Source organism: Ascaphus truei, chromosome 3, assembly GCF_040206685.1.
Source record: "Ascaphus truei isolate aAscTru1 chromosome 3, aAscTru1.hap1, whole genome shotgun sequence".
NCBI classification, from domain to species: Eukaryota; Metazoa; Chordata; class Amphibia; order Anura; family Ascaphidae; genus Ascaphus; species Ascaphus truei.
The window spans coordinates 319,965,668-319,981,121 of NC_134485.1; the positions used below are offsets into that span (position 1 = coordinate 319,965,668).

General features: G+C 40.4%; 1 protein-coding gene across 1 annotated transcript in view; it reads right to left on the reverse strand.

Moving 5' to 3' along the window:
• Window positions 1–15,454, reverse strand: part of SUCLA2 (succinate-CoA ligase ADP-forming subunit beta) — a 105,497-nt gene that overhangs the window by 41,133 nt on the left and 48,910 nt on the right. Inside the window, exons 3-5 of the mRNA XM_075591152.1 lie at window positions 10,925–11,024; window positions 10,386–10,548; window positions 434–562 (exon numbers count right to left, since the gene is read on the reverse strand). Of these exons, the coding sequence (XP_075447267.1) occupies window positions 434–562; window positions 10,386–10,548; window positions 10,925–11,024 (392 nt within the window). The remainder of the gene's footprint in view (window positions 1–433; window positions 563–10,385; window positions 10,549–10,924; window positions 11,025–15,454) is intronic.

Here is a 15,454-nt window from a genome sequence, read left to right on the forward strand (position 1 = left end):
TCGTAGGTCATATTTCATAGTAAATGTTACAGAGTTGTGGCATAATCGCAGATAGGCAAAATTATTTTATTTCTAGTATATTTCCCTGAGCACATCTGTTTTAGATTTCATCAGTCTATGATATGTATAGCGATTTTGCTAAAAGTGGGAACCCGACACCTTGTAAAGAGACAAACAAATCCACAGTTGTCTAGATAACACACTAATAAAAAATAATAATCATGTGTAAGAATTTCAGAAACATCACAATACAGGAAGGCCTGTAAACTGACTAATTGTACTATTGATATATTTGGAAAATGTAGTGACTGACACGTTATATTCACTTGAATAATATTCTTAGCCATCAGAGATACATGCAATATTGTTTTTCAATGTAATGCAGCGAGGAGGCTAAAGAATGCTTCCAAAAAGATCAAGAAAAAATATTTACCCTTACTGCCTGTTCTTTTTTTATGCCTTCTATAATATCAATGGGTTCTTTAACAATAGCATCAGGATTCTCTGCGGCAACATCTTCAATATTAACACCGCCTTGGGAACTTCCAATTAGTACCGGACCCTGAACAAAAAAAAGGAAAAACAAACAGGTTAGAAGCAGGTTTACTGCAAGTATGGGGTATATCTACACAGTACAGTACATCAACGTACTGAAGTCGTGTAAATCCCTGAGATATTAGATTAGGGAAAAAAAAGTAGATAAATAGTCAAACAATACTATTGCACTTTTGTAGGGAAAAATATGGGTTTCCCTCAATATTTTATATACATATATATATGTATATATACAAAATAGAAGAAAAAAGCGCCCAATCCTAGTGCATTACTGTGCAAAAAATGGTTTAATTCCCAATAAAAGGATTATAAAATGAACTCACAAACATAAAAGATAAAAAAGCATTGTATGAGTAATACTCATGCTCCAAAGGATCTGTAAGCGCTGCTGCTCTGCTACTCTGCTCCGTGACACCACTGCATCCAGTATCTCTGCCAGCAGGAACTCACGTCAGGCTCCTCACAGTATTCTTTCCCCGAGAACACACCTCCAGATAGTTTAGGTTCCCACCGGGGACAATGTTTGCGGCGGAACGAACAGATGACGTCACGCCGTGCACGGAGATGGCAAGCAGGAGAATGTCAGGCAGAACTCATAAATCAACGCTGCAGGAATCCACAGCACACCTGGCCCTACGCGTTTCAACAGCTAAACTGTTTTCATCAGGGGATGGACTATGGGTGTGCTAGACACATATATATACACCCACACATCCAATTAGATATGCAAAGATAGATTAAAAAATCAGGTGTAAACAATTAGCATAATGAGAATGAATCTGATACCCCCACATAAGAAAAACATATGCAGCTGTAGATTTAAATCATAACAATCTTAATCTTACACAGAATAAACTTGTAAATAATGTATAATACATAAAATTACTACTTGCAATTGTCAAAATATTTCTGAGGTAAACAGACCATAAAATATCTATATATAATAAATATCCGAAATCAACTGAGTGAGATGGGCATGGAGGTCTGGGTTGAACATGCTAGACATGTTCCCTTCGTGTCATTCCATATGGGGATGTTATTTTTTATTTATTAACACTAGACACAATATATTATGTAGTCTTTATTCACGTCACTTCACATATACTGTTCACATAGTATAATTTTTTTTTTTTATATATATATATATATATATATAGATTATAGATCTAGTATTATTATCAAGTCCATTCTCCTCAAGCTAATTATTGATAACATTACAATGGTTTTTTTCACTGTTCACTCAGTTGATTTCAGATATTTATTATATATAGATATTTTATGGTCTGTTTACCTCAGAAATATTTTGACAATTGCAAGCGTAGTAATTTTATGTATTATACATTATTTACAAGTTTATTCTGTGTAAGATTAAGATTGTTATGGTTTAAATCTACAGCTGCATATGTTTTTCTTATGTGGGGGTATCAGATTCATTGTCATTATGCTAATTGTTTACACCTGATTTTTTAATCTATCTTTGCATAGCTAATTGGATGTGTGGGTGTATATATACAGTATGTGTCTAGCACACCCATAGCCAATCCCCTGATGAAAACAGTTTAGCTGTTGAAACGCGTAGGGCCAGGTGTGCTGTGGATTCCTGCAGCGTTGATTTATGAGTTCTGCCTGACATTCTCCTGCTTGCCATCTCCGTGCACGGCATGACGTCATCTGTTCGTTCCGCCGCAAACATTGTCCCCGGTGGGAACCTAAACTATCTGGAGGTGTGTTCCCGGGGAAAGAATACTGTGAGGAGCCTGATGACGTGAGTTCCTGCTGGCAGAGATACACGAGGGCTGTACTGGATGCAGTGGTGTCACGGAGCAGAGTAGCAGAGCAGCAGCGCTTTCAGATCCTTTGGAGCATGAGTATTACTCATACAATGCTTTTTTATCTTTTATGTTTGTGAGTTCATTTTATGAGCCTTTTATTGGGAATTAAACAATTTTTTGCACAGTAATGCACTAGGATTGGGCGCTTTTTTCTTCTATTTTCTATGCAGGTGGAGAGGGAGGTCGTTGTGCCCTTTAAAGAAGCAGCCTTTTTCCTGACAGTGCTTTTCTGTTTCTTGCATTTTTTGGACTTCATTTGGACTTCAAAGGATTTGTGACAAAAGTTTGTTATTGGGTCCACAGCACATCTTTTTATAACTATATATGCATTTGGTGAACGTATTGATTGCACAGTTAAATATTATTATTGTCATTTAGGTTTTTTTTATATATTTATACATTTTCTGATAATTTATTATTATACTATTGCGGTCACACCATACCCAAGCGCAGTCCTTTTCTGTATATATTTGTGATATGTATATATACATACACATATATACACACACACACATATACACACACATATGTAGGGTTAAACAGTTGAGAGCGGTACACTACTGGAAAAGATTGTCCCCCTGTCCTAAGTCTGTTTACAGCAGACTAGGTTGAAACAACCTGCAGTACCGACCGGACTTCAGACGGCGCAATTTCTAAGTGGAACGTCTCGCGAGACGTGAAGAGACTCCCCCACGTGATGCGGAAGCGGCGAGTGTGGTGGAGACAAGCCGTACACCCGGAGACGCTGGAGTTACTGAAATTCAGTTTGGCTACAAAGGAGGAGGTAGAGGTAGAGGGTAGTGGTGCGTCTGGAGACGCGGAAATTTGATATGCAGATTTACTGAAGAGGGGTGAGTGAATCGAGGATAATAGGAAGGAGAAGTAGTCGAGCCACTTCCTTTCCCCCCCCCCCTCCCTCCCTCTCTCCAACAGTATTCGATTACTGACAACAAGCAGATACATTGCACAAACCCACCACCCACAAGATCATCACGGAGGGTAAGGAGAAGCACTGCGATTGTTGTTTCTGTGTGAGCATTATCTTATGCGATAGGAACTATGCCTAAGGAGGCATAAAGTCTTTTTAAAGGCTTGGATGGATACTGGGACATCAATTCCATGCAAATTATTCAGTGTAATCCTCTCTCAAATTACCATTATTGTTTTATTTTATTTTGCACTTAAGGAAGTTTTTATAATAAAAGTTATTTTTAAGAAGACTATTATCTATCCAAGTATTGCACTGATTATACTGTCTTTAGAATTCAAATCGATAGTGAACTAATCAACTGGCTCAACGAATGCAGCTAAATTTCCTAATAGTTCCAATTGGATACAGCGACAAGTTCATCTGTTCAGAGATTCCTATCAACTAAAGTGCCTCATTGTTTTTCAAATTTAGTGTGGATTAATTTTTATTCCTTCACTTTCCTGTTTCTTCCCAATTGCGCCTAGGTCATCTTCACCATTTTTCCTCTCTCGGTGGTGATGGGTAAATATTGTGTTGAAATTTAATTTTGATGCGCTTATTGTTCTCTTATATACATATATTATTGTTCTCTTATATACATATATATATATATATATATATATACATATATATTTATATCTATATACACTATATATATATATATATATATATATATATATACACACTATATATATATATACACTATATATATCTATATATATCTATATATATAGATATATATACACTTTTTTTTTTTTAAACACACACTGCATAATAATTTAAGAATAGCCTATAGTGCCACTCTAATGTTTACAACAACTGTGCCTTCCCCCTTCGACTCAAACGTTTGTACACTGCCTTGATGAAAAGCTGATTCATATATGCTGCATTGTTATTAGGCACGACCCCAATTATGAGAGAGAAGACGACGAGATGGTTTCAGGCTTGATACTATGTATGCAGTTAAGCACAGTCCACATGAAAGGTTGGTGTGCTTGGTACTGACATGCCATATCTTACTTCAACCTACAAAAAGCATTTGTTACTTGAACACTATTCAAGTAGTAATTTGCTGCCACCACGTGGCAAGGTTGAAGGAAAAAAAAAAAAAAAAGGAAAATACAGATCTTTACATACAACATTAATCTGGGTGAGAACTGCTCGAGGGCCAAATTTCCCGACTGGTGTCACGAGTCTACACTTAAGTCTTATCCAATGAAAAGTACAATTGTTTTTAGACAGTCATCTTTTCCTGGAATCCTTCAATGGCAGTGGGCACACTTGGGTTAAGCTCTGCCTATGGCTGGAATGGGATAAGAAAAAACTCCCTGCAGGCAGTACCTCCTATACGTGGCCCCTGCACCTACCTACTCAGGCTTTCACACTCGCTGAAAAATACATCAACCTAATTAATACATTAACAATTAAAAGGCAGGGAAAATATGCCCACTGCCATGGGAGGATTCCAGGAAAAGAAAATAACAGAGTATGTAAAAGGTTTTCCTTCTTCCTGAACATCCCCAAGGCAGTGGGCACACTTGGGACCTACCAAAGCAGTATTGAACAATGGAAGGGGAAAAATAACAGTCACACAAAAAAGGTGGAGATGAAAATATTTATGACGTTATTACTGCTTTGAAGCACCATTCGGCCAAAGCTTGCAGCAGCAGAGGCCTGCATATCTAATTTATAATGTTTGATAATAGTCGTTTTACAGTGCTCAGCAAGAGAAGCTTGTGCACTGAATGCTCAAGTAGAATGGGCTGTCAGCCTCACTAGAGTCTTCTTCTGGTCTGGCCATAGTCACGATTTGATCCATTGTGCAACTGTTGCTTTTGTAGCTGGCTGTCCATTCCAGATACCCTACAGAAGGATGAACAGCCTGTCTGACTTCTTGAAGCGGGCAACCCTGTCAAAGTAGTGCCTCAGACAGCAAACTAGGGAATTTAAATCATCTTTACGTGAGGTCAGATTTGGACAGAATGAGGGAATATGTCTTGGTTCAGAGATGGAAAGAATAAATTATTAGGTCACAAAAATGATACACTGGTCTTAACACAATTTTATCCATCGATGTTATTGCTACTAGAAGCAGTTTTCAGTGTTAACATTCTCAAAGTAATTTGATGTAGTGGTTCAAATGGAGGATTCATGATACTTTTGAGGACTAAAGACAAGTACCATGGGGGAATCTTTTTCTCTGATCTGCTTCACTGCTTGTAGAAACCTTCTACTATGTGGATTTGCAGCTAAAGGCCTTTCTAAAAGAATCAATAATGTTGAGATTTGAACTTTTAAAGAACTTACTTAGAAAGTCTATTAACCAAACCCTTCTGCAAAAACTGTAAAATAATTCCTGGCTGAGGTTCTTCAAAATCTACTGAAGACTTGTGGCACGACTCCATAAAAGACATAATGCATATACGATTATATACGTTTGAATTCGAATGCTTTCTGGCAGCCATTAAGGTTGTGATAACCAATTCAGACAGTGAACCAAGTCTGGCTCTAATGTAGGCCCTATGAATCATCTCATACGGTGCTCCTGAGGAAGAAAAGAGGACCTTCCGCCAGACACAATGGTGATGTTTTTCAGCATTTTTTTAAAAAATAAAAGGTCACCTTCAAAGGGAAGAGTACACAGGTTGTTCTTAGAGGTTGCATCTGCCCACCAAGGGCGCAGTCACAACGCTCTAATGGCTACAGACAGAGCCATTGATTTTCCTGCCAGGCATATCATGTCAAGCAAGGCTTTTGCTATAAATTCAGTATTCAAATTTATCTCGGCTAAGGCACCCAGAATATATGATTACTCCTCCATCAAGGGCCTCCTCGATATTGGTCAGCCAGATCCTCATAGAAATTGAGGCTCTTGCTACTGCTGGCTTGCAGTTTTCTCCAGCTGCAAAAAGCGATTTACTCAACGCATTCTCCATCAGTCACAGGACTTTTAAAATAAAATTATATACAATCAACTTTGTGATAAAGTGCTGCAAAGCACAAAACGCGTCAGAGGTTTTACCTGCTTGTGTTCTTTTGGCATTATGCCTATTAAAAATTTTCATTTTACCCATGGCCAGTCCAGTCTTTTTTCTGTTGCAGTGCTCCGACTTCTCCTTTTTTCTTTCATTTACAACTGTGAGAAGCCTCAGCTTCATTATTTGCAAAAGAGTACATCTTATTCAACGTTTTGGAATAAAGACTTTCCTGTCTGGCTAATCCCACAATGCTTCAATCATATCTTTGCTCACACTTTGACGGAAACAATCTGATTTTCATCTAGGCACCTCTAAACATCCGTCTTGGAATCTGAATTGTTCTTCTGATTTTTCACACCTCAAGCGCTTCTTTTACAGCTTTAACAAATTTCTCTACCAAAACTGGATCTAACGGTAGACCTGTCATCTTGCACCTTCTCTTCCAGTCTTCACCTCGAGAAGGGAATATGCTGGACATCTGAGTCATCTGAAGTCGATGCTCTTCTTTTGAAAAGGCTGGTTTTGGACCTTTAGCTCTTAATGCAATTCCTTCAAGGTCTATATTGCTGATTGCCGGCTCTGTTCAGGGATGGCCAAAAAGATTACATAGTTAGGAGCCAAAACAGAATTTTTAGGAACCAGTGTTTTGTTAGGCAGACGGGTGTTCTGGCTACCCTGCTGCCCCTTCCCACCCGTTGTTGGCTCTGGTCTCAATGTGTGTGTGTGTCAGGGTCTATTTGTGATCCACTGACACCCAGCTCTGACCCCTCTGACTAGTTCCACACCCAGCCCTCGCACCCCTACCTCCTGCTCCAATCCCTCCTACCCCCCACTTTCACCAAGCAGTGACACACACATCTCCTCTCAGCTCCGACTAGCCCCACCCCAACCCTGTCGCGCCTCTGTCTCACATATTTTGCATTTCTTTGCAATTATTTTCCTCTGATGCAAGTCTTCCGCTGCAGCTTTAGAGGAACCCTCCTCTGGCTGAGCTGAGGCACTGGTATAAGAAAAACACAAAAAAGGACATTGAAAATAGGCCTTCTGTAATTACAATCTATTCAACATGCAAGAAGTACATACAAATGTTTAACTCAAAAAGTTTAATAAATGAGTACCTTAAAAAATTCACTCTTTCTAAAAATGACAAAAAAGGGGGGGGGCGGAGGAGGAAAACTACACTGCTGCACTTATCGGCACCTTCATGGGCAGCCCCGGTCTCAGTGGGCACCCTGAAAAGCTATTAATCGAGTGCGACATCTGGGGCTTCAGGGACAGAAGAGTGGAAGAAAAACCCGTTCCCTGGAATCGACTAACTCCACAAAAAAAAAAATGACTGCCTGCAGGTAGGAGAAGCTACAGTACTTAAGAGTTTTTTTTCTGTCCTATTCCAGTCGGAGGTGGAGCTTTACCCAAGTGTGCACACTGCCATGGGGCATGTACAGGAAAATATCTTGAAAACACTTGTGCAATAAAACAAATTTTGAAAATAGCCAAAACAGAAGTAACCTAGTGCTCTCTCCAAAGGATATTCTATTCCCTGAAATGCAGGTGCTTTTGAGATTGCAAGTGTTATATCTTCAGTCATAAAGAACAGTTTTTGTGATCAGGGAGGCTTGCATATTGCACCTCTAAAGATCTTTTATTTTTGTTCAAGAAAAGGCAACACTACTTTAAAAGAAAATCTACCTTTCCACAGGGTACCATACTTTTGGAAATTATTTCAAGGTTAAAAAAGAAGTACACTTTAATATGGTTTCTTGTGATGCTGCTCACCGCTCATCCAGTTCTCTGCAAACAAAAAGTTTGGTATCTGTACTCTAGGGCATGTGAATACAGGCTGTTAAAACATCTGACAGTGTGATAAATCATTGCAAACTACTCTTAAGAGAGATATGAAATAATGTGTCGGCTCTAGGGATAGACTAAATCACCATGCTGGTTTCCACGCAGAAATGTTAAGCCTACTGTTTGAAAAGAATATGAATATAGAATATTAATGCTTAGTATGCTTACACACTGCTAGTATATAGAATATTAATGCTTAGTATCCTTACACACTGCTAGCATATAGAATATTAATGCTAAGTATCCTTGCACACGGCTAGTATATAGAATATTAATGCTTAGTATCCTTACACACTGCTAGCATATAGAATATTAATGCTTAGTATCCTTACACAATGCTAGTCACCCATAGCATCTTGTTCTTAATACAAGGCTCTTACATACAACTGGCAACACTTTTTTAGAAATAACTATGGTTCAGCCCACGTACGCCAACCCCACCCTCCGCAAAACAATTGTGGGTTTCACTTTTTTTCCCCATCATCTGCTCTCTATACTCCCTCCTTCCCTCTCCCCCACTTTCCCAATCCCCCCTCTCTCATTTGATACGTTATGTCATCAACTATTTCCCCCACTCTCCTCCAGCATCCTTCCGTTCTCCTTGTGACGGTAGGGGCAGTGTAGCATTGCATTAAATGTTAATCCTGCTAGTGTAGCCAAAATGGCTATCAACTCTGGTTTATATTTTCCCAGTAAAGAACGGTTTATTTTTTATGTTTGCGATTACTGTGTGGGCTTCAATGTGTGTTGGGCCCGTAAGTCACTTAGCAAGGTCAGCACACAATAAACCCGAGATCCTTTGTCCAAATCCAAATGAGGTATTTATATAGGGGCTATGTAGAAGTGGGAAAGGGCGCAGACTCATGTCGGGTGAACATGTACTCCAAAAGCAGGGGGTTTGTTCAGCCCCGACAGTGAGGTACCTATCTCTGCGGGAGGTATGGAGCTGAAACTGGTAACCGAGGCCTGGGTCCTAGCCCCATCAGCTCGGTTTCCCATTAGGCAGTTCAATTTCCCACTCTCCTTAAGCTCCACCCTACAGAGGCCCTCCTGGGCTGCCCTACAGAACTGTCACCACCCACGACAATAACCTAATTTTATGTAACTCCTACTTTCTGCCTTATGCTTAGATCCCGGTGTAATCGTCTGGTCTCCCATAACATTCATGACATGTCAACTGACACTATCTTTCTTCTTCTGCTTTCTGTCTAAACTTTATAGCTATCGGACTCTCCATATCCGTCACCAGGCTATGTGCATTATGATGTCACTGACTAACTATTTCTCATGGAGAGACGGACAAAACTTTTTTATATATATAATATAGTGAAATAAAATATACAGTTTCCAAACCTGAGTCTCAAAGCCCACCCCCACATGTCCTTTCATAGCCCATCCCCAAAATGCCCACTCATCACCGCCAAAATGTCCGTTCAAAGCCCACTCCTCAAATGTCCTTTCGGAAATTTGGAAATATACTGTATAATTCTTTGAATGTACTGTATGTACGTCTTCCACTTTTTAAAAAGGGATACAGCAGGGCCCCGCTTCTCAGCGCTCCGTTAACCGGCGTTCCGCTTATCCGGCGGCACAGAGAAGGGGGCCGCCATCTTGAATTTCCAGTCGCGCATGCGCAGAACGGGCGGGTGCGCCCGGCGCGCATGCGCAGACCGCAGGTTGCGCGCGCATACCATAGGTTGCACATGCGCAGAACGGCAAAAAAATGCCGGTTTACGCATGCACAGAAGTGAAAATCGCCGGATCCGCTTTCCGCCGATTTTCGCTATACGGCGGGCCTCTGGAACGGAACCCGCCGTATACCAGGGGCCCTGCTGTATATGTAGGAAGTAAAATCTTTGAAGTTTTTGGGGGGGTTTTTTAAGCCAAAATGAGAAGTACTGTAGAATTCCCTAAATAAACATTTTTGGCTATGCAATAGAATGCAAACTATATGTGTTTCAGTAACTTGTATATTTTTTAAGTTTAAGTGCCTGCCAATAGAAAAGTGCCACTTCAAAACAAATTATTATTTTATGACTTCTAATTATAATATAGAAAACTAGATGTACATTTTAATTTAGTGTTCTGATTTGTTATGTTTTCCATCACAAACACTATCTGCTGCTTCAAATGTCTATGCAGGAGCCAACTTTAATGTGGCTTCTAAACTTCAGAAGAATGTAGTTTGACACAAGAACTCACTTGAAATGACCTTTCCATGGTAATTGCAAAGTAGTACTCTCTCCTGGGGTATCTGCGCTCACAGATAAACACATGGTTGCATATCCTGCCCTTTTCTCCTGTCTGCTTTGTAAACAGCTTCTTCCCAATCATTTGCGAGGCAATGTCTTTGGCTTCTTCTGGACTATAATGAAAGCAGGGAAGAATTATAAAGACAGTGAGAAGTGAACAGCAGTGTAGAAAGCAAATTATTTTATACTGCACATTAGAAAATATAATTTTGTTAGCCTATTCATAGCCCCCCTAAAAATACTTTTAACTTGTAATCCCACTGGTGCGGCGGCCATTGCATTATCCCGGTTATAATGCGGTCTCATAATGTGGACCCTGAGCACCGCGTTATAACGGGGTTCAGCTGTATATAAAATGTTATTAAACCTAAATAATTATACAGTGTTGTGGGAGCAAATGTTCAGCCAATGATTCAGACCTTATGTGACTATAAAAGAAATAGATGTCAAAGTTATAGAAAACAAGCAAATCATTTATTGGCAACTTACGAATAAACGATCTTCACTCCTCCTTTAAGGCCACCTTCAAAGGTGCCCTTGCCCCTGCCACCAGCCAACACTTGTGCTTTTACAACCAGATCCTTCGAACCTTTAGGTAAAATAAAAATATTAAATTAAAAAGGGGGTAATATGGTAAGTGCCCATTACAAACATGAAGTCTCACCAGATTCAGCATTGCCAAAACAAAGCAAAAACATTATGAATACATTTAAGTGTTTTTCACTTGTATAGGACGAAATTACTGTAATACATTGTATTGTATTGTATGTCTTTATTTATATAGCGCCATTAATGTACATAGCGCTGCACAGTAGTAATACACGTGGTAATCAAATAAACAGGTCATGAGAATAAGTGCATCAGACATAAAAGTAACATTAAGGAAAAGGAGTCCCTGCTCCGAGGAGCTTACAATCTAATTGGTAGGTAGGGAGAACGTACAGAGACAGTAGGAGGGAATTTTGGTAAGTGCGTCTGCAGGGGGCCAAGCTATATGTATCATGTGTCTAGTATAATCCACAGTGCTATTCATATGCTTCTTTAAGCAAATGTGTCTTAAGGTGGGTCTTAAAGGTGGATAGAGAGGGTGCTAGTCAGGTATTGAGGGGAAGGGCAGTCCAGCGGTGCGGGGCAGTAAGTGAGAAAGGTTTATGGGGGAAGAGGGCTTTAGATACAAAGGGGGTAGAAAGAAGACATCCTTTAGAGGAACGCAAGAGTCGGGATGGTGCATAGTGAGAAATTAGCTGCCTTAATCCCCCAAATTGCTAAGAATTCTGAAATATACTTGAACACGCTTCAGTTACTGAACACAGGGGTATTGTCTACCAAGTTACTTCAAAAATGGAAATTCGGGCTTGGAGATTGTGCTGTGCAGACGCGGGTCTGCTGAGCTTTATCGGGCAGGGAGATCTGCGGGTCTGTCCAGCCCCCTAGATGCCCTGAGAGGTCCGGATGCCAGCGGGAATGGGTGGTGGCACCCCTCCCCCCACCATCCGAGGGGTGAGGGAGATAGAGACGGGCACATCGTGGCCTTGCCGCCGGGAGGGATCGTGTGGCAACCATCTTGTTTTCGGCGGAGCACTGGGGACTCGGGGGGGATAGGGGGCCTACCTCTCCAGAGCGGGCACTCAGGGGCAGAACAGGCCCTACTCCGGCCTTAAGAACTGCTGAGGGACCGTGGAGGTGAGGTCTGACGGGCTAGCTGGTCCATGCTCATCAGCCCCAGCCCCATGCCTTAAGATGGCTTCCACCTAGACAAGTGAGGAGTAAGGGAGCCCAGGGTGATGTGGCAGGCAATGGACGGGATACTTGCCTAAATGAGGTACTGTGACCACAGCGAAGCACATCACCTCATGAGCCAAACAAAATAAATACATAGTTGTACACTATCTGCATCAACTAAATCTTCCCAAAATCTAAATAAATAAAACAAAACAGACACGCAAGGCAGCAGTAGAACTGTAAAGAATGCTCAATACAACAACAAAAAAGGCTGCAGCAGCTGAAAGCACACTCCAGTTGTTCCGACGGCCGGAGGCAGGGCCCAAGCACACGGGAAAGGGCTGGACCAAGCTCAACCTTGAGAAAGGGCATAGAGCCCGAAACGCGTTGGTGGACTTTTGCTGTCGCTTAGGGGGGACATTTAGTACTATTTTTTAATGCAATAAATATTTTTGCTGCTGTAACCGTGAGCCTCCTCCTGGTCTCTTTGGCAGTGCACTGTCATTTTCCTACCTGTAACTTTTTTTGAAAGAATTAATATTTCAGGACCCAAAGCGAGTAAAGAATCGCAGGACTCTACAATGCCAGGAATCACCCAATTCCATCCAGAGCGGAGGGGACAAAAATGGGTGGGCAGCAAGAAGAACAGAAATCCCAACGATAACAGTGGTCGGCAGAACAGGGACAGGAAGAGCTCGCAAGACCAAAGAGAGACCGCGGAGTGAAGAATAGTAATTATTGTAATATAACGGATATTTTTGACTATGTACTGTTATGTCAGACTGTCCGATCAGAGGTCCGAACTACGCAACGCGATGGACATGTGCCGATATGACTATACTGTAACACACAAACTAAATGCCTTTGCAAAAGGAAAATACGAAGGGTAATAGTATCTTGACAGTTGAAAGGTTTAGAAGGGGGTTTTCCTCTCTCGTTGATAGTCAGTTCACATTTGAGATAATTAAGGGAGGAAGATGTTTTTTCTAGATTAGTTTATGAAGATGTCTATGGTAACGTCCGTTATAAAATAACAGCATATTATGGATAATAAATTAAGGGTTCAATGTTTGAGGGATAAGGTAAGAAATGATGTATATGTACTAGAAAGGGCTAAGGAAAATTAAGTACGATAACTGCAGTGAAAAAACAGAGTAGATAGAAGACCGATTTCGCTGCTCCCCCCATTTTTCCCTCCCTTCCCTCCCCCTTTAAACACCCCCGCTTTTCCCTCCCCATGTGGACCAAGGATGGCTGGACCGCCCGGGCCTGCGCACTCGCCTCCCCTCCTATATCTCCACACCAGGACTCGTGTGGGCACGTGGCTCTGTCTGCTAGCGTTCTGAGTAGCAGAGCCACTCACTTCGAGAGAACAGGTTAGGTTGGGAGGTCTCGAGAAATGGGGGATCAAAAGGCTGATCCCACTTATTCGTTAATTGTCTATTTGTATGTGGTTTTTATGTATTTTTGACTGTTTTTATTTTTCTATAAACAAGTCAACTGTCGCAGGGAGAAATTATCCAAAAGTTTACATGGCAGATGATGTCCGAGGGTAAGGTAGTTCTAAAGAAGGTAGGGGTTGGAGTAAGAAACAAACTGAGGTTGGTTGCTAACCATCACTACGAACCCAAACACCACAACAAACATGACATATAGGATATGTCCCCTTGAATGTAAAGGGGATAAACTCACCGGTAAAAAGGAGACGGGTCCTTGAAGAGATAAAAAATGTCATGTTTATACAGGAAACACATTTTAAAAGAGATAAAGAACCAAGAATGATCAATAAAGACATTGTTCAACATTTCTATAGCTCATCAAGAGATAAGAAAAACGGGATGGGAATTCTGCTTGGCAAGAATTTTATGCTGCAGGATATCACCGCAAACAAAGATATAGAAGGTAGATATATAATGATCAAAGGGAAGATAAAAGAGAAGATTAATTTAGCAAATATATATGCCCCCAACGTTGGGCAGGCAGATTTCTTAGAGGAAGTGCTGGTAATAGTTAATGTGTTTAGAGAAAGAGCTCTATAGCTTGGTGGTGATTTTAATGTTGCACTAAACCCTGTGTTAGATACTTCTTATGGACATAAATTAAACTGTGCAAGTTATCGCCCATTATCACTTATAAATGTAGATGTCAAAATTCTTGCCAAAATTTTAGTAAACAGACTTAATGAATATTTGCCGGATCTGGTGAAGAGCGATCAAAACGGATTTATACCAAACAGGGAAGCCAAGGATAACACTTCCTCAACAAACTCCTCACCCGTACCACATGCAGCACTTGTCTGAGATCTGACTCCAAAAGATTGTTCATGGTCCCAAGGTTCAGCAAAGAGTGCGGCCTCTCCTCCTCTTACCGTGTATTCCAAAACTGGAACAATCTACCAGAGACTCTCAGCCACCACCATTCTACGTTCTTTCAAAACTAAAGCGGTCTCATATTTTAATCTGGTCTGTAACTGTTACATACGCCTATAATATATATTATCTCTAACTGTGCATGCTATGTCTTGTATATAATGTATACTCTGTTCACTTATGTAACCATGTATTATTTTTGTCTTAACACTATGCCCAGGACATACTTGAAAACGAGAGGTAACTCTCAATGTATTACTTCCTGGTAAAACATTTTATAAAAAAACACTAGACGAATTATAAACATACTGAACCAGATTAATAAAACACAGACTCCAGCTATGATATTATCTATAGATGCAGAAAAGGCATTCGATAGAGTGCAATGGAATTTTATGTTTAAAATGCTGGAAAGTATATGAATGGAAGACGTGTTTAGGCAGTATATAAGGGCACTATATAGTAATCCGTCAGCAAGTGTCAAGATAAATGGGCAGGTCTCTAACTCATATAAAATATTTATTGGTACGAGACAGGGATGCCCTCTGTCCCTGTTGATCTTTGCACTAATAATGAAGCCATTAGCAGAATAAATAAGGAATCAGGTGTGCATATCTTTATTTTTATATAGCGCCATTAATGTACATAGCGCTTCACAGCAGTAATACATGTGACAATCAAATATATAACAAATAATACAAATAATAGATCATGGGAATAAGTGCTTCATACATAAATGTAACATTGTGGAAGAGGAATCCCTGCTCCAAAGAGCTTACAGTCTAATTGGTAGGAAGAACATACAGAAACAGTAGGAGGGAAGATATTGCGGGAGTTAACATAGGTGAGTAAGGATATATGATCGCATTATATGTGGTTGATGTTCTTCTGATAATAACAACCCCTCTGGTTTTGTTGCCAAGTATAA